The sequence below is a fragment of the Pyxicephalus adspersus genome, chromosome 4 (assembly GCF_032062135.1).
Source record: "Pyxicephalus adspersus chromosome 4, UCB_Pads_2.0, whole genome shotgun sequence".
Classification (NCBI taxonomy): domain Eukaryota; kingdom Metazoa; phylum Chordata; class Amphibia; order Anura; family Pyxicephalidae; genus Pyxicephalus; species Pyxicephalus adspersus.
Genome location: NC_092861.1, coordinates 118,238,214 through 118,257,381, shown reverse-complemented (window position 1 = coordinate 118,257,381; position 19,168 = coordinate 118,238,214). Strand labels below are relative to the sequence as shown.

General features: G+C 34.5%; 1 protein-coding gene and 1 long non-coding RNA gene across 4 annotated transcripts in view; one reads left to right on the top strand and one right to left on the bottom strand.

The window, feature by feature from the left end:
* Positions 1-19,168, top strand: part of PCNX2 (pecanex 2) — a 56,027-nt gene that overhangs the window by 17,181 nt on the left and 19,678 nt on the right. For 2 of the 3 annotated variants that reach the window (XM_072409428.1, XM_072409426.1), the window contains exons 12-21: positions 1,128-1,299; positions 3,278-3,388; positions 5,135-5,185; positions 5,505-5,596; positions 6,136-6,245; positions 7,186-7,291; positions 8,055-8,147; positions 12,343-12,493; positions 15,859-16,000; positions 18,445-18,622. In XM_072409428.1, the coding sequence (XP_072265529.1) occupies positions 1,128-1,299; positions 3,278-3,388; positions 5,135-5,185; positions 5,505-5,596; positions 6,136-6,245; positions 7,186-7,291; positions 8,055-8,147; positions 12,343-12,493; positions 15,859-16,000; positions 18,445-18,622 (1,206 nt within the window). The remainder of the gene's footprint in view (positions 1-1,127; positions 1,300-3,277; positions 3,389-5,134; positions 5,186-5,504; positions 5,597-6,135; positions 6,246-7,185; positions 7,292-8,054; positions 8,148-12,342; positions 12,494-15,858; positions 16,001-18,444; positions 18,623-19,168) is intronic. The other variant, XM_072409427.1, reaches the window with a different exon arrangement.
* Positions 3,425-6,910, bottom strand: LOC140329255 (uncharacterized). The gene is made up of 2 exons (XR_011920445.1): positions 6,642-6,910; positions 3,425-5,631 (listed from the first exon to the last, which is right to left on the bottom strand). It is a non-coding gene; the product is annotated as an uncharacterized lncRNA (long non-coding RNA).

Here is a 19,168-nt window from a genome sequence, read left to right as displayed (position 1 = left end):
CCCCCCCCCCCCTTTTGTTCCTTAATTCCTCCTTCCCTTTAATTCTTTTACTTTTCCTCCATATCATCTTGTAAGCTCTGCACATTCCATAGCACCAACACCCGTTTTTGGTGTACCCTGGATGCAATTTTAGACCTGAACTTTTACTGGGGACTCTCTCTACCCCTAGCAGGATATTCTCCCCATCTAGTCTTACCTCTTTTTCTGTAGATGGCAGCCCTAACCCATGTCATAGCATTACAGACCTACCTCTTTTGTATGCTGGTGTTTTAATTAGTATGTTTATTGTTTCTGTTGTTAAAGCTCCAATAAAAATATTTGAAATAAAAAAAGACTTTTGACTTTACTTTCTCGGTAAAGCCAAAGTCCAATTAACACTTTTTATTTCATTTTGGACACAGTAGGAGAAAACCTCTGTAATGTTTTTTGTGTTGCTAATTGGGAGATTTCAGCTGACTTCCTGTTAGATCAAGATATTATTGGAAATATATAGGAAAACTTACAAAAACATATTTTATTGCGGTAAGAACTGAAATGTCTTATGTTTTTATTGCTCTTTGCAACTTACTGCCCTAGTGATGACTGCTCTGATTATTGTACAGGCATCACAGTAAATGTGTGAGGAAACATGTATGTATGGAAATTTGAGTGAGAATTGGCTGCCATCAGGAAAAGACATCTTGAGAAAGCAAGAATATAAAAAAATGTAAAAGCTCAGTAAAGGGCTTCATGGAAACACAAATATAAAACATTTGTTTAACTGACCACTGAAATGAAGTTTTAAATTTGCTCTTGTTCTATAAAAAAGTTGAAATTACATTTGCATTTATGGTTGTTTTTACATGTTTGTAGAATTATGTAATTAGTTTATTTGTTAAAACAGACCTTCCATGAAAAATGCTTTATCCAGCTGTCCCAGGAGGCACAGTGACTTCACCCTCAACTCCCAGAAGCTATGCTGACATATTTTACTTTACATATTTTTTTTTGCATGGATTTTTTCATCTATTTTGTTTAAATGGTGGGGGGCTATAAGTAAGCCGATCTTCAGGTTTGCATGTAAGGTCCCTTTTAACAAATAAAATGTTTATGCCCTGTCATATTAATATTCTTTATGTGTTTTTCAGGGCTATAACCAGATCATTACATACAGCAGACCAGTTTATTTTTGTATTTTATGTGGTGTTATTTTGCTGCTAAATGCTGGTTCTGAAGTCAAAGGCCTACATTTACACACATTGTATGGATTCCATTTTTTGTCTCCAGAATGTTTTCATGGTGCTAGAGATCAAATTATTGGTGAGTAGTTTTTTTATAGCTACATTAGTGTGGACTTATCATCAAACTTCACACACTATTTTTGTGTATTTTAGCCTAAACAAATCATAAACCATATTACTAAAATCATTAACCATATTAGTAAAAAAACATACACAGGCAAAAGGGAAATGGTTTTTATCTACCAAGGACATTTTGGTCTTTATGGGAACATTCCTTTGAGGGATCTTCCAGGTCCATTTGTTTCAAAGGCAGTAATTGATTCCCACCAGGAAATGTATATGGAAAGTCGGATTCAGTGTTTTAAAAATAAAGCCCATAGTGTGTTTCACACCTTTACAGAGACAATAGACAAGTATATTGTTTTCATATTAGCCCCTTTTTGAGATTAATGTATCAGTAAAAAAAAGTCTAACTTGTTATTAGAAAAAATCATGATAATATGATATTTTATGCACTGTTACAGGATTTAGTAGATGGCATATGTCCCTGATGGTATAAAACTTCTGAAAGGAACATGTAAGGCTGGAAGAACATTGTGTGAGGAAATACGCTGTTACTTATTATTACATTTATTTACTAATTATTTAACTAAATTAAACTGTGAAAAGTCCACTTTAAAGTATATTTAATAATTATAATTATAATAAAATAATATCATGTAATATATTGTTGTTCACAAACCCTTAGATTCAGTCTTTTTGTTATTTTCTTTGTAATTATAAGACAAATATAATAAAAGACTTTACACCTGAATAATTAACAAACCAAAAGGACACAAATAGGAGTACATATTACTTTAGGAAAGAAATGCCTTTTAATAGTGAAATGTAATTTGTGTCATTTTGTCTACATATAGTCTTCCTTTTATTTTACACTTTTTTTCCCTCCTCTCTCATCATACAGCAACAGATCACTTCTAACAATGATCTACTGCTGGTTGTGATAGACTATAGTAACAGTAATTTGCTGCAAACAGGCACTGGATGGAACCACTACTGCTCTCAATATTGAGAACTAATTTATTAAATTTACTATAAATAAAAAAGCATGACCTTTATGTAATCTGTGTAAACCATCATGTCCCAATGAAGAGAGTTTGCAACTTTAGGCCTTTTGTATTTACTTTCTTTTATTTACTCACCTTGATAGGGATGACTAAAGCTGTTGAAAAGGTATTTAACAGACAGGAAACCTCATAGATATTTTTATGTTACATGTTGTATTTAGATGTATTCTTTAGTTCCTCGGATGCTTGGGGTGTTAGAGATGTAAGCAAAAAACTCCAAGGGATTATATTCCAAGAGCTCTCATTACAACCAATACTATATATTGAAGATTGAGAATGAGGAAGTAAAGAAGCATGAATAAATGTATTATTTTAAAATTTTGTTATTTAGAGTTTTAAAAGAAAAGAATAATACATATTTATGCATTATTACTTTTATCTACTTGAATAGACCGACTGAACATCGTAGATATATGCCTATGGTTCTCATCTTGTTTTCACATGTGGATATAGTTGCCATAAATAGCTGTATTTACTAATATGGCCCTACCAACAACAGCTTATATCACTTGAAAGTACAAATTTAGATTCTTAAACTAAGAGAACTGCAAACAGGTCACTATTTACACTAGATATTCCTAATCAAGGTTTATAGTGATACATGCAAACATACAACATATAGAGGGAAACCACAATCAAACAAATGTAACAACAGTGCTATGGATTAAAGCATTTTTCATTGTAGACTAGCAATGTCTCTTAATATACAAAACTGTAGTATACTCTTAGGGGATCAATTTGCAAAGTAGTGAATCTGACATTCCCTGGTGGGAATCAATTACTGTCACTGAAACACATAGACCTGGAAGATTCCTACCAGGGAATGTCTGATTCCCGTTTTAAAAATAGAGCCCTTAAGGGTTTTACAGTCCACAGAAGAGTTTTAGAGGACATAAATAACATCTCTACACTGTCGATTTTTTTTTTCAGTACTTGTGAGTTTGTTTCCTCTTATATCTCTTCTGGGCCTCTTTCCTCAAGTCAATACATTCTGTGTATATTTTCTGGAGCAAATAGATGTCCTTGTGTTTGGTGGTTCTGGTGAGTTTTCTTTCATAATTTCTTTTCAATGCTCTGTTTAGTTTTTTTGAAAATAACAAAATATAGTAGACATACTGCAAATTTGTATTTGCTTTGCTTTAAACATACAATTGCAGATGTTTTGAGAAAGTGTAGATGAAGACTGTTTACCAACGTAAAAACTGCAGGTAAAGGCAAAATCTAGGAGATTTAAGTAGTGAGCTGACAACTGATTAAAGATGGTCCCACACAATGTCCAAAATTAGATTTGCCACATCTTTAATTATATAACCAGAACAGGAAAGGGAATCAACCCTCCGAACAGAAGTAAGGAATAGGAATTTTATTGGCAAATATAGTATTTAAAAGTATTTCATAAAAACACCAAAATCTTTATTGTTAACAAATTTCAAATGTTACACAAAATTAATTTCAATTGTAGCCAAATATAATAGAGTATCTCTCTAAGAATTTATAAGTTCACAGTCATTGTGTGGCTGACGGATATCACAGACAAGTTTTCTGCTCCTTCAGGGGATAATGGTTATTGAGAGATCTGATCATCATATATTAAGGAAGATTAATACAAGAGCATCACATACAGATGACATTTTGTCAATACAGGTTAAAACAATGGGAAAATCAATGATTAATAATAAATTACCTTGAAGATATTTAAAAAAACATGTTTGTTGGCTTCCCCCTTAAAAGTGGACTCTATTAAAGACATATGGCTGAGGTAAGGACGTTAGATTCTGAGCCCCTATGAGGGACAGTTAGTGACATGACTATGGACTTTGTAAAGCTCTGCACAATATTTTGTCGCTATAAATAATGTAAATATGTGTAATAATAACAATAATATACTATAATGGTTATCATAAACACAAGGTTAGAAACAAAATTCTTCCCAGGATTCTGTAGGCAGGCACCCCAATGGGGTGGACACCAGGATACCCCAACCTCTAAAAAGCCTCCTCAAACAGGATACTCCACAAACAGGGTAATCCTCAATATAAAAGAGCAACTATATTATTAATAATAAATAATACATGACTATGAACGTATTTTAGTGAAACAAAATTATGCTTATCATTTTTCAAGTCTTAAAAACACTATTAGTTATTAGTTATTGTTACAGATCCATCAAATTAGTCCAAAGTCTAAATTTAGGAATTTTCCTCCATTGTGCTTGTACAATCAAGGAACACACACATAAATCAGATAGGTAAAGTCATTAAGCGCACACTTCAAGACCTGTATATTGAAGAACCCTTAAGAGAAAGAGGGAAGGTTTACTTTGGTATGTTGTCCTAAAAAGACCCAACATACCCTGTTTCTGCGTAAATAAGACCTAGCCCAAAAATAAGCCCTAGCAAGATTTTTGAGGATGCTCGAAATATAAGTCCTACCCCAAAAATAAGCCCTACTCAAAAAATAAGCTACAGTATATGTAAATACATGGACAAGAGGTGCTCATTTAATGAAAGCGCTATTGCTAGAGATGAAAAATTGGGGCCAATGGTTCTAAAGGAAATGAAGTCACAAGAAATTCAGGATGGAATTCAGGGTTTGGAGAGTTATGATGATGTTCCAGAATGTGATGACATGACTATATTTTAATTAATGTTGATTTTTTTTGTTCAAGAATAAATGTTGATTGTTGTTCATGAAAAAAATAAGACATCCCCTGAAAATGAGCCCTAGTGCATTTTTTTGTGGAGCAAAAACTAATATAAGACACTGTCTTAATTTTTGGCGAAACAGGGTACAGAGCTCCTAATACCAAAGCTGAATTGTCTATGGATCAAAGTATAGGTATCCATCACAATTATTTCAATAAGTAAATCTTTTTTTCTGAATATATAATATATATTTTAAATTTATCATCTTTATCAATCATTCCTATGCTTATCTTCCTATTCTCAATGAGCAGTTACAGTCTCTCTTATACACACTTCTGAACATAAAGTCCCTGGTTTCCTTTGCATGAAATAGTGCCTTTTTGTCATACAATGGTAAGCCTTTGCTGCAATTAAAGCTTGCTATAAACCTGCAATGGACAGATATTATCTAATTAAACATATTTTTAAATATTTATTTGAATTATATCAATATGGTTTTTTTTGTTTTGCAGCAAAAGATGGATTTTTGTCAGCTCTGTGCAGTTTACTTCGGAGTACTCTTTTTGCTGCTCTTTTATTCTTTGTTTGCCACGAGTCCGTAAAGGTAAGCTTTCATCTTTAAAATCTCCCTATATCATGCTATAATAAAACAAAGCAGTCTACGTTCAACTAAGAAATGTATTTGATTTCTTGAACATTTATAAATTATGTTGAGTGCTCTTTCCAAGAAATCCCCTGGGTTCTGGCCATACAGACTAACCCAAAAAAACATTGTATTTATTACTGAACATTTTACCGTAAGACCAGGTATCTTGTTCTATGTTGAAGGTTAGACTACTATTCAAATCTAAATTCTTGTGAGTTGGTGCCCATCATACAAGTTTTACATTCTGGTTGATCAAATGTGCTGGAAACAGCTGATGGTGGCTGGTTCTTGTTTAACAAAAATGGAGCTTACAGAAAACCAGGTTTGGCTTGGCATGGTGAGCAAACCTTCTACTGATTGAAAAAGTTAAACAGTAAGGCTTATGATTTGTTTTTGTAATATATAGGTTAATGAATAGCTTGAGAGCAATATAATTTTGAAATGTCAAAATATATTTGAAAGTATCCCTCAATTTTCGAACATATCTTTTTTATTAGGAGCCCTGGGACATTAGACATATACCACCTCTCTTTTCAATTTTTTGTGGCCTTTTGATTGCCCTTTCTTATCACCTGAGCCGACAAAGTAGTGATCCATCTATCCTATTGTAAGTGACAATTTTACTATTAATAGCTACATGATATGTAATCTATAAAACTATAAATCTAATGCAGTTTTGTGATCATTAAAATATTTTAGTAATAAACAGTGTAAGTAAATCATTTAACTTGGTATTGACCTCTTACAACCTACTTCACAGTCAATATTACAATATTAAAGTTATGTACAATATTATTATGTACAATATTAAAGTGAAGAGAGAAGAAGCACAAGTTGTCAATTAGGTGTTCAGTCATGCAAGGAGCATGCTGTGGATAATAAAGCCCAGTGACAGGAAATTAGTTTGTCAGTGTACTGACAGTGACAGGGTGACAGGGGTGGGACGGAGACCTGTAAGGTTAAGAGGAACTAAACTGAAAATAGCCAAAAAAAATACACTTACCTTCAATCCGGCAGGGCAATCTGATCCCTCCAAGGGGGTCTTGCATCGGGCCCTGCGTCGTCCCGGATCCGGCGCTCCGGGCGCTGCCATCTTCCTCTCTTCTTCCGGGTTCTTCATCCTATGTCACCCGAAAGCAGGCGCAGGATGGGATGGTGTAGGATGGAAAAAAAAACTTGTTGATCTCACTGCCCATGCGTGAGATTGGCAAATTTTGTTCTTTGCGCGAAAAAGCTTCTTATGCACATGCCCGAGATGGCCGGAAATCATTTCTTTTGGTAGTTGCCTTTTATTTAAAGAACGTCTTTAGCTGCAGGGGAGGGGGCATTAAGCAAACCTGTTGCTTTGTCCCACAAACATAATATAATGTCTCTATGGTGCCTTTCACCTTTTGGGGACTTATTTTTTCTTTTGTTCTATAGTTTAATACTTTATCAATTGTAAATAAGTATGTAATCTAGCTGAGAGCCTTGGTGAATTATATATTCTTATTACTTTGCTGATGTTGCAGTCATATGTCACATTTATTTCACTTATCTTAATATAGATCCCTGGTCAAATGTACACTATTTGGCAGACTGTTTTGTAAAAATGTGAAAATGATTCCAACACAACAGGAAGATCCTATACTGCAGAAAATTAAGGGCTTGGTGGTAAGTTTACAAACAGTATTTAGAATTGTGTTAATGTTAAATGCTAACATTTCTTGGTTACAAATACACAGGTACAGTAATTGAGGCAAGGTAAAGTGTTTTAACCATGAGCATGCTTGTAAACAGGGGTGACTTCTCCATTTCCTCCTTTGTTTCTTTTTTACAACTTAATTTTAGGCTGATACAAATAGGGCCACACTTCCAGTGTAACACTGCCAAGTATATTTGTATCTTCTTTCCAAAATACCAACTGTCTGCTTAGGGAACAGAACCAGGTCTTCTTGTGTTTCCAGCTTCCTTCTTGGCTATTCTTCATAACAATAGATGATTTATCAAGATGTGTGATACAAAAAATTGCCTGTGTTTCCCAGTTATAGTACAGTAGGCAAGCATAGGAATGCTCCCCTATCATGGGAAATAATAAAGGTAAATCAATACAATAATACTCTAAGTTCCTTAATAAAATGGATTGGGGTTTGCGTTCAACAGCTGAATACTACATTTAAAGAAATTGCACAGGGAAGGATTATTTTATAATAGGCAATTATGATTACAATTATGACTTGGGTATACAAGACAACCTTTCGACTACAGTGTATTTTAGTATGATCAAGAAGAGGAAGAGGTATTTCTGTTTATTTATAAAAATACATTTTCATACTATTCAGAAATTTTTGTATTTTAACTATGTTACCATATGTTTATATATTTTCTACTGGATGCATGAACGTCATAACTACAAACTTTTTTTTTCTTTTTGCAGAAAGAAATTCTAATATCTGACCTTATTGTCTGTACAGTGGTTGCTATTTTGACATTTGCAGTCAGTGCCAGCACAGTGTTTCTATCTTTAAGAGTAAGTCACATTTGTATATTAAAAAAAAAGGAATGATGTAAACTTGCAAATTGCATTTTGATCTTTTTTTGGTTTTACAGTGCCCATAGTACATTCATTTATTGGTCTGGACTCATATATTAAAATTGTGGTCCATAGTATTAAATACGCTTTTCAGTAAAAGAAAAGAGTCACTACACATCAGGGTTCCAGCAACTTTCTAATTAACAGCTCAGAGTGTGGTGGTTCTTTTTTTCCTGACTGATTTTCTGGAATGCAACAATTTGAAGCAACAGCTGGGGATTTTGCAGTTATGTCTGTGATGAGCCTTATTCCTGAAGCAGTATACATGCATACAAGTTCTTCTGAATTTTTAACTTCATGCTAATAATGATTTTTTAATATGTCTTAGTAAAATGAAAGATATAGGCTGCTCAGGTGTTAAGAGAAACAAATCTTGTTTGTCCGATTTACATTACTTAATAGGTCAGCCCCTAGATTTGATTTTTTATATGAGTAAAGGTTACAACAAAGATATAGGCCCTGATTTACTAAAGTTCTCCAAGGCTTAAGAGAATACACTTTCAGAAGTTAAGCTGGGTGATCCAGAAAACATGGAATGCATTTTTAAAAATCATTTGCTATTAGCTAGCAAACGTTTTCAATCCTGGACCAGATCCATTCCAGGTTTGCTGGATCACCCAGCTTCACTGAAGAAAGTGTATTCTCTCCAGCCTTGGGGAGCTTTAACAAATCAGGGCCATAATACAGCATAGCAATCAGTTAACATATACAGACCATACAATGTCAAAATCAGAAATAAAATTTATGACAAACGCTAGTCTCTATTGACTCTAGTGTATATTGGTATTTATCTAAAACCATCAAGACAAGAGTGTGACCTCGAAGACTAAGATTTTCATTTTTTTGGTAAAAAGAAGGGGGGATGTGGCATAGGTTGGGAATTCAAGAAATGAAAGAGAGAGCAAACTTACAGGAAAAGAGAAATTAAAAACAAGAGGGGATGAGGCCCTCAGGATGTACAGAAGCGTACAACACACAGGGAAGGGGGTTAGGAAGGGCAATTATAGCTTGTCCAGTGGGTCATGATATCCGAAAATCGAAATATCTAGCTTAGGAATCACTGTTCATAGCATCAAAATAATCAGGTGATGAGGAGAAGAAGTTCCAATGGATGTTGAAAGGCCTCCTCTGTACCCTTTTTCAGGCTGTATACTAAATCATTTTTTAAAACAAACTTATGATTTGTGTGGCATGGGGCTTATGGATGTCCAAGTTGGAGCTGAGCTTTAAAATTTTTTAAAGTAAGATATTGTTAGTGCTTAAAAATAATCATTATAAATTCCACCTTTAAACCATTGTTTTGTTTTTTTTATTGTTCCATTCACCTTTGGATCCAAATCTTTTCATTTACACATAAAAGCATATTTACTATGATACAGATAAACTAAGTAGAATAGAGAAATTTATATATCCCTTTATTTGACAAACAATATGCCAAGAATGCATTTTCCCCAGTGTACATAGGAAATGCAATCCAATACAATACCTATATATTTGACTTCACCTGGGAAATGTAATAATTACAATCAGAAAAGAAATGAAAACCCTAGCTGTAGGTAAATGTATAAAACAGTGAATGTGACATTTACCAAACATTGACTGCAGGTGTTTTTTTTCTGGTGCATGTTTTTTTAAATTATAATTGATTCACCTGCAGTCAGTGTTCAGTAAATGTCATATCTGCTGCTTTAAAATATCCCTCATGAGTAAACAATATATTAACCACCTGGGCGTTACACTGAGGTCTAGATTTCTGTACCAAAAGCGTTATACTGTTTTTCATGAAATTTTTTTTTTAAATTGTAGACTTGTAACTTACAGAAATATGTCGCTGGAGAGGGAGATCGACGCTGGAGGACAACGCTGGAACACGAACACGACGCTGGATGAGCACAGCGGGACCAGGTAAGCGAGGATTTTAATATAGGGAGAAAAGTTCGGGGTTAACGAAAATTGCAACTTTTTTTAGCCCGTAAGGGCTAAGGCCCAAGGTCGGGCTTAACGGTTGGGAGGTTAAATACTTATTCTAGGACTAAATTGCTCTTTTGATGCTTTTTTTTTTTTATTCACATCTAAGTACCAGCAGAAAGAGATTGTTTCTAAGAAATGATGAACCAGCATAGCAAGAGGTGACTATTCAGCCTGAAATGAGTGAAGATCAACAAATGAGCTCACAAATGGTTTAAATAACATTTTCCTAGTTGTATTCCTAGTATAGCCAAAAAGGGGAAAATGAACATAGGGTTCTCTCAAGACATTTTTTAGTGGGTCTGTTTTTATACATTTTTTCCCTCAAAATTCTTAAAAAACAATTTACTCAAAAATTACACAATTTTCACAATCGAATAAATCTGAAAATTGTATGAATCAAGAGTAAAAAAATTATTCATACTGTCATCGGTGAAGCTGGGTGATCCAGCAAACCTCGAATGGATTTCTTCAAAATTTGTTAGCAAATGTTTTCAATCCTGGACCAGATCCATGCCAGGTTTGCTGTATCACCCAGCTTTATGGATGAAAGTGTATCTTCTCCAGCGTTGGAGAGCTTTAATAAATCAGGCCCATTCAATAGTTGTGGCAAACATGTAGATTTTGGGTAAAGGTTGGCCTCAAAACACTATAAGTAATGTAAGCACCCTTTAAGAATATTATCTGGATCTTAAGAATGAATACAAATTCATCTTGGCAATGATTACCAATTCCACTTTTAAAATAAAAAAAATGTGCTTTGTGTCTAAAGTAAGCCATATGACCTCTTGTAGGGGCTTAAAAAATACGGCAAGTTGTTGGATCAGTATTTGTCAACTTTGTCAAGGAGGCAAAGGATGCCTCAAATATGTTCCCTGATGTCACCAAATGGCCACTATAATATCTGTTTATTGAATTGCTGAAATAGACCGCCATGGATTGTTACCTTTTTGAGAAAATGATCCCAAAGGCTGTCCTAGAGGAATGGTTGGAGGCAAGAGTCATACTGTAGAAGACGAAGACTGGTGATTTGTTACATGACAATCCTGAAAATCAGTGCTATTACAGACTTTTTTAAATTTTGCATTTTGACTGATTGGGTCCAAGCAATATGCTGCAAATACCAATGGGCTGCATGGGGCCCTCAGGCTCCAAGTTAGGCATGAAAGTGTTAGGTATTTAATAAAATCAGCACATTTCTTCCAAATAGAATGTAACTTATGAGATTTTTGAAAACAATTTCACATTTTTAACTACATGATCTAAATTTATATTCAGAACATAAGGACAATATGGACAAAATTTTGGAGATTAAACTCTATTTTTCCTTTTTAAGTATTTGAACTGCTGCTGTTCATACCCTGAGATCACTTCTGTCCAAATTAAAGAATATATTTTACTTGCATTCACACAACTGGGTTGATAGCTGTATAGCAAGGCGTAATATATGCTTGCTAGTAAAATTGGTGAAAATATGTTGTGCAAAGAATGTCATAATATGTGCAAGGAGATTTACAAAAGCAGTTTTTTTGCTTGCACATGATTGTATAGTTACAATTAGCAGAACTTCATCTCATTCACTAATCTTAGTGAAATAAAAGATAATTCACCTTACTAAGTGAACAACCTATATACCTTTAGTAAATCAGCTCCAATACTCCAGGTATCCTAATGTAGGATTTAGCATATTGGTCATCTATTCCAGCCTTTCTCTACCTTTGTTAACATTGGGGAACAGGAACACTTGAAATATCTTTTAGGTCAAGGAACCCCTACTATAAATTCTGTTTCCACGATGCATAGTGCGTTAGCTTTGTGGTCAGGGAAGAATGCCTCTTACTGTGTATTGCTGTCCACTGGGAACAATGTCACCCTTACAGATAGCCAAAAAGATCACTGAGAGGCACAAAATGCTCATTGCTCCCCCTAGCAACCTCCGGGGGAACCCTGAATGAATCCTGATATTGCTTCACATTTACTTGAAGCTATTTTGTGATCTTTGGTACACATTTATGTAATACATATTTTGTAAAACAATTATAACAAGTAAAGACAGCCTTTTGAAACCTTTTACTTATTCCCAAACTAAAATTAACAAAAACTGTCAGGAATTAGGCTTTGTGTGATGATGTATTTAAACAACTATTTAATTTTCTTCCCACAGCCATTTCTTAGTATTGTGTTACTCGCATTAACACTGCTAGTGGGTGTCCTGGCACACTATGTAATTCCTCATCTTCGAAAACATCATCCATGGCTTTGGATTTCTCAGCCTGTTCTACAAAACAAAGAATATAAACAGAGAGAAGTTCTTGGTAGGTACAAAATGTGGATAGCTAATTTGAATTATATAATATTCAGGAGTATCTAACTATACCACAGTGAATTGTTCTGGTAAAACTGAGCATGCCTATTTACTAACATATACATTTTTCAACATTAAAAATATATATAGTATTTCAGAGAGAGATATAGACTGATCAGATAAGGCTGGGCTGATGCTAATTTTTTTTTTAAAAAGAGCTGCAAACCTATACAACTGCAAAAGCAAAAATACTTCACAAGTTGGTGTTATCTACCACTTAGTTCCAAGTTGAAAGAGGATTTAATTAAAAAGTCCAAACAAGAATTGTCATGGGTAGGCAGAGTGGCAGTTTTTAAAATGTTACTTTTGCCAAAAAATTTTTGACTCTGCCGGTGCCGATACCTAAAAATGATTTGAGGTCCCTACAGGGATTGTTGCGGCAATATGTTTAGGCACATCTGGTAAAGCCAGAGATGGGTTTGCGGCTATGATAAAACACAGGAGTACTGCAGGTCTTGGCCTCCCTAATTTCTACGATTACTATAAGGCGTCTGTGCTGGCTGTGCTAATATTTTTTTACTAATTCTACTGACAAAATATGGAATGCTATGGAGCATTCTTTTTTTAGACGGAAGAATCTGGCGATTTTATTTGTGGCTAAGTTATTGGATCCCTTGATACCTTTGCTAGATATTCCCACGTTAAAAGCAGCCTAATCTATCACTTCAACAAAAACCTGCCCATTTCCGTTTGCCTACCACTGATGACTACGCTTTATGTAAGATCCTCTACTACCATAAAAAGCACCCATATATGTCACTTTATACTCCCAATTGGTTTCCAAATAATTTATCAAGCGCTCCAAGATAAACAAGTATTTGTTAAAATGCCTAATATCTTAAAGAGGTTGAATTGAACAGAACTTTAGCAGATGAGCAATGGCAACGAGCAATCCGGTCCTCCTTTAAATACACAAGGTGCACCACTCATTGGGAATCCTATCTTAAGATGTTACTGAGATGGTATAGGACACTATATGTTGTGATCTCGGTGTACCCCACACTGCTGGCGTTTTTGTGGTCCAATAGGCTCTCTGAGACATATTTTCTGGTATTGCAAAAGCATCCAGAGTGTTTGGAAGGCGAAATTTCGGTTTCTATCAGAAGTGACTGGCTGATAGTACAAGCAAACCGACCTTTGGCTTTGCTTAATTTTGGGATCGAACAATATCCTGTAGAACACAGGCCCACTGTTACACATTGCTTATGTGCGACCAGACAAACCATAGCCTCTTATTGGAAAAGTATGGATGCACCAAATATATCAGATATCTTGTGTAAGTTCAATCTACAAGTTTTTTATGAGAAATGGTTTGCTGAGAATATAGATCAAACGCTGAAATTTCATGCATACTGGTCTCCATGGTTTGCGCATCCAAAATGTACAGTGCGAGTATAATTAGGTGTGTGTGATATCCTGTATTACTGTCCAATGTTTTGTTTGATCTGTGGATTTTGGTCAATGGTTTAATGCTGTTTGTGGCACTTGTTTGTTTGTTTGATTTTTCTTGGTTATTTTCTTTTTCCCTATTTATTCTATACTTTCTTCTATAAGAATACTTCACAAGTTAATTAAAAAAAAAAAACTTTGGTAAACTAATAATAAATTAAAAAACCTAACTGTTATGTAGTCTCTTAAATATCATATTGCTAAAAATATCAGAACTTATATAATATCAGTAGTGAGACCCCAATACCTGATCCATGTCCACATTTAAAAATAAATAATAATTCAAAATGAAAAATGACAACCTCCTCACAACTCATATACAGTGGGCTTCTGTCACTGCTGTGAGCTTGCTGTGGGGGATTTGCTCATAGCAACAGGCTTGCAGCAGTTCAAAATGAGGCAGCACAGAGTCAGTTTCTCACAACAGTCCAGGCTTCTGCCTGGGAGCCTTATTGTATCACACAGGGGCACAAAATGAACAACAAAAAAAATCCTAGCCTGGCCGGGCCACTAACTACCTCTTGGTTAGTTCCCTCTCTGGCTATTCATACAGTATAAACAAAAAAAGTCCTTCTGCATTAACCGAAAATGATATCTTACTTTTAAAGTGTTTTTTTTCAGCTGAACTCTTTTCCCTTCAGGTTTGGGGAAACCACTGAGCTACCTGTAGTCTGCTGCTGCAACTCTAAATAGAGCACCTGTGCTCTCCAAATTCCAGATGAAGACCCGGACTTGGAACGGGTAGCCAAGAAACCTTCCCAACTGTTCCTTGGCCGATCCAGGACTCTTCATGCTGGCTTTTCTTAAACCCCCTAGCCTTCTAATTCCATCCAAATTTCCATGAAAAAAGCGTTACATTTTTTTTGCATGGAAATTTATTTTACATTGTAGGCTATAATGCTTTGGCATATCTCACCGAAATTTGTCCAATATTTATTAAATTTAATAATAAACTTTAAAAAAAAAAACACAAAAATCTGTTAAAAAAAAATAAAAAATAGTTAAACATGTAATGTAAATGTACAGTAGCATATATAATATATATATATATATATATATATATATATATATATATATAAATAATATAATTATATTTATATTATATGAAAGTTTCTTTGTATTGGACTCCAAACAGCTATTTTGTATTGAATCCAATACAAAATTATTTGAGTTTCCCACCGATCCGCCCGCCCGCACCAACGCATGCACCGATGTCACCGGAAAACCCTGCATTGTGCGGCTGAAGATCAAAGAAGGTGGACCTGTCCACAAAAATAACTGTATTGAATGCAATACCCTGGATTTACTTGTGTAAAAACAGTACATTGTCTTTCATGAACCTTTATTTTACAGTATAATATATTAGTATGAGTATAATATTTGGTTTTTTTTTTAATTTTTAATATTTTATTTATATTATTATTTTGACATGATTTTGTGTTTCAAACTTTATTATACTCATACTATTATATTATACTGTAAAACAAATTTTCATGAAAAGCAATGTACTGCTTTTAGACATAAAAATCCAGACAGAAATGGACCGCCCAGGAGGTTAAACATGGAGTTTGACGTGAAGTATTTGGGTTTTTGAATACTGGTTTTTGCATGCCTTCCCCCAACCCATGCAAGTTAATGTGAATGCGAAACCTTCTCAAAGCAAATGAATGAAGCAAAGCCCATTCTCATAAACCCTTACAATTCTTCAATTTGTCACATGAAGGTAATCCACATAAACAAGTTTTTATGTCAGTTGTTGGAAAATGTTAATGTAAAGGTATGAACACATTGTTGTACCTATTTATAATAATAGTATCTATTTACTTTATTTAACACATCTTATGACATTATTTTCCTAAATTTTAGGCGCAGCACAGCTGATGTGGTTTGAAAAGTTTTACGTGTGGCTTATCTGCTTAGAGAAATATGTTTTATATCCATCAATCATTTTGAGTGCTGTAACAATTGAGGCATTCTCAGTCAGCAAACATTCAAGATTTGGAAAAAAGTAAGCTGCAATTTTTCTATAATAAAAAAAATCATCCAAGGTGGGAGTGTACAGTATTTTCAATTCTCCAAAATAAAACACAAAACAAATATTGAGTTTATGCTGTTATGGATTTGTTTGTGAATAAAAAAATAGCTTCTCAGTTTTGAGTCAGAACGTACAGTGTTTCTGGATAGTTTACAAAGCAGGGTTTGCTGGGTTTGATGGCAAACCCAATTTTCTCAGTAGGCTGTTTAAGTGCTCTGAAGGAGCCCAAGGGTTGTATTATAATCAAGAAGAACTAAAGTTCAGCATGTAGCTGGCCAGCTAAAACCTGTCCTAGGTTATTAGTGCAGTATATTCTGTATACACCTAAACCTGCCAATAACCCCACTATACAGCTCATATGCTCATATGTTTAAGCTAGATGCAGAGTTATCACTGTATTTTATGGTTGTGAATATTTATAACAGTTATATATGCATTTTGTTAACATAGGCAGAAAAAGAGAATATACCTTTAAGAGTCATTATCTAGCTAGAAGATAAGCCAATCACAGTGAGTCTTACATTATGCAGAGGCTTCAACCAATTACAACCAGCCTTACACTGTGTTCATGGGGAAATTCCCTAGCAAACCATGCTGTATTCAGCGTGCTAACAGAGAGAGAAGAGAGAGAGAGAGAACAGTCAGAGTTCCAGTCAGAGAGTTTCATAGAAGTAGACAAAAGGCCAAAAAGTTCCACCATAAACAGCATAAACAACAAACAGCATTATTATCTTCAGCATCATCATCAACATCAGTATCATTACCATCACCAGTATCAGTATCAGTATTATTATCATTATCATCAAAACTTCAACCATCATTTTGTGATACTTTATTCAACACGTTTGTACATAGACTTTCTGCTGCAGAATCAGCAGTGTTATATGAAGAAAGTTTGAAGTTAATAAAGAAGTTATTTAAAGTATTTGGTGTGCTCTTTAAACCTACTACTTTTATGGAATGGTATTAGAGGAATTATAGAGTATAGACAGTCTGATCAGACTAAAGAGAGACAGAAAAAAAATAATTCTTCTAATGCCACAGCGCACAAGGCACCTCATGGTGCTGCGCCTGCCACACAGCATAACAGAAAACACAAAAAAAGCAATGTTTTCTTAAAACATACATAAAATACATGCTTACCATACATACCTGTTTAGTAACATTATTCTAAAATCTTCTGTCGAGCCATCCTTCTGCTCTTCTGCTTTCTGGCGCCACCCAGGGAATTACTCAGGAGAAAGTTTTATTGCCTCTAACAGCATTCAGCCAATCATGACGTTCCCACTGTGTTCACTAAGAACATGACTTAATTGTTGTTAACACACAATTCTCATTGGCTGAATTAAATTACTTGTTTTTTTTTTCTAAAGCCTTAATGTTTACTTACTATTTTGACAAGTAATCAAATTGAATTTACTTCTACTTAAAGGACAAAATGAGAATGCTAATGTATTGTTTTCACTTCAGTACTGTTTATAGTTTGTCAGTTTCAGCTTTGGAAGTTTTTAGACTTTTTTTATAGAAGGTCAGAGGGGGCTAATGGGCAAATAAATATATTTTGTGCCTAGAATAGCAGTAGTATACTTTTTTGAGGTGCTCTCCCAATCAGGAAAAATAAAACTTACCTAATAGGGTAGTACTGTAATTTTCCCTTTCAGTTATGGAATGCTTTTTAATATTATTTTAATGCTTTGTGCTTACAACATGAAATAATTTGAAGCACCAGACCTTAGATATGGAATTTTTTTCTGCATTTATTAATACGCTGAATTCAATGATATATACAACAAAAAGTATGCTCAGAAGAATTTGTATTTACTGCCTAGAATTATTTTAGGTTTACTGAAAGTATTCCCATTTAGACGTGAGTGAAAGTCACAGGTTTCTCACAAGCAGAAATACCCAGTAAAGGGCTTAACTTGTCCCTAGACTAATTTTATTACTGCTACAGTAGACTATGATCTAATTTTGGCTTGAGACTAGCTTTGTGACTGATAAAGCCAAGTAGGAAATGTGTTATGATGTAAGCCTGTGGTTGTCATTTCATTCTGTAAAAGATTTGATGTTTTAAAAGATGCATCTGCCTGGCCCACAACCTTGTTTTTGGCTATGACATCGACAGACAAAATAGGGTCTGGCTAAAGATTATGGGTCCAGTGTCGGTATCCTGTCTGTAGTTCCTGGTTGAGGTAAGTCACTACTGACTACTAAAGAGGACACTTCTCTCACTGACTACCAATGTATAGGAGCCCTTCTAACACTGACCAGTAAAATAATTGGGTCCTTCTCTGACTGACTTACAATGGGGAAGAGTCTCTTTTGCCAATGACCACATATCAATGCATACAGTGTGATTTAAAAGATACTGTATTGTACACAAAATGTATTGTTTTATTTTTTGTTTTTACTTACAGATTGGATTCTGTGTTATTATCCATTGCTGGATTAAAACTGCTGAGATCTTGTTTCTGCAGTCCTATTCATCAGTATCTGGTTCTTGGATTCACAGTGATATTTTTTCTTTTTGACTATCATGTTATTTCTGAGAGCTTTTTATTGGATTTTTATTTTATGACCATTTTATTCTATAAGGTAAAATAATATATTTCATAGTTGTTTCCCCTTTTACCATGTTTTGTATATGTAGTACTGTATCATTTTTTTCTTGTACACATTTTTCAAAGCAGTTTATCTTTTTTTGCATATTTTTATTTGGGTGTAACAAGGTTTTTGTTTTCAGTACACAATTTTCAATTATACCCATATTTGATTTGACCTTAAAAAGTCTGCTCACAGTCTCCACTGAGGAGGAAACAGCTTGCCCCCATCCAGCAGTCAGCAGGAATTAGGTAATGGGCATTTGTAAGGACCCAGCACACGGACACAGATTATGTATAATACACAGAAAGAGAAGGGTGGAAGAGGAGCCTGGCCTATGTTAGGTAGTGAACCTCCTGTTAGGTCGGCAGTTCAAAAAATATATAATGTCCTTATTTCATGGCACAGAAGCTGATGATAAAGACAGGATTTGTAGTTTTTCCTTCCATAGACCACCTAGCTTCTGCTGCCTGCCAATAACTAGCTTTGATACTGACAAACAAGAGGGGGGGAGTCAGGGTCAGAGGAGAGAGAGAAATG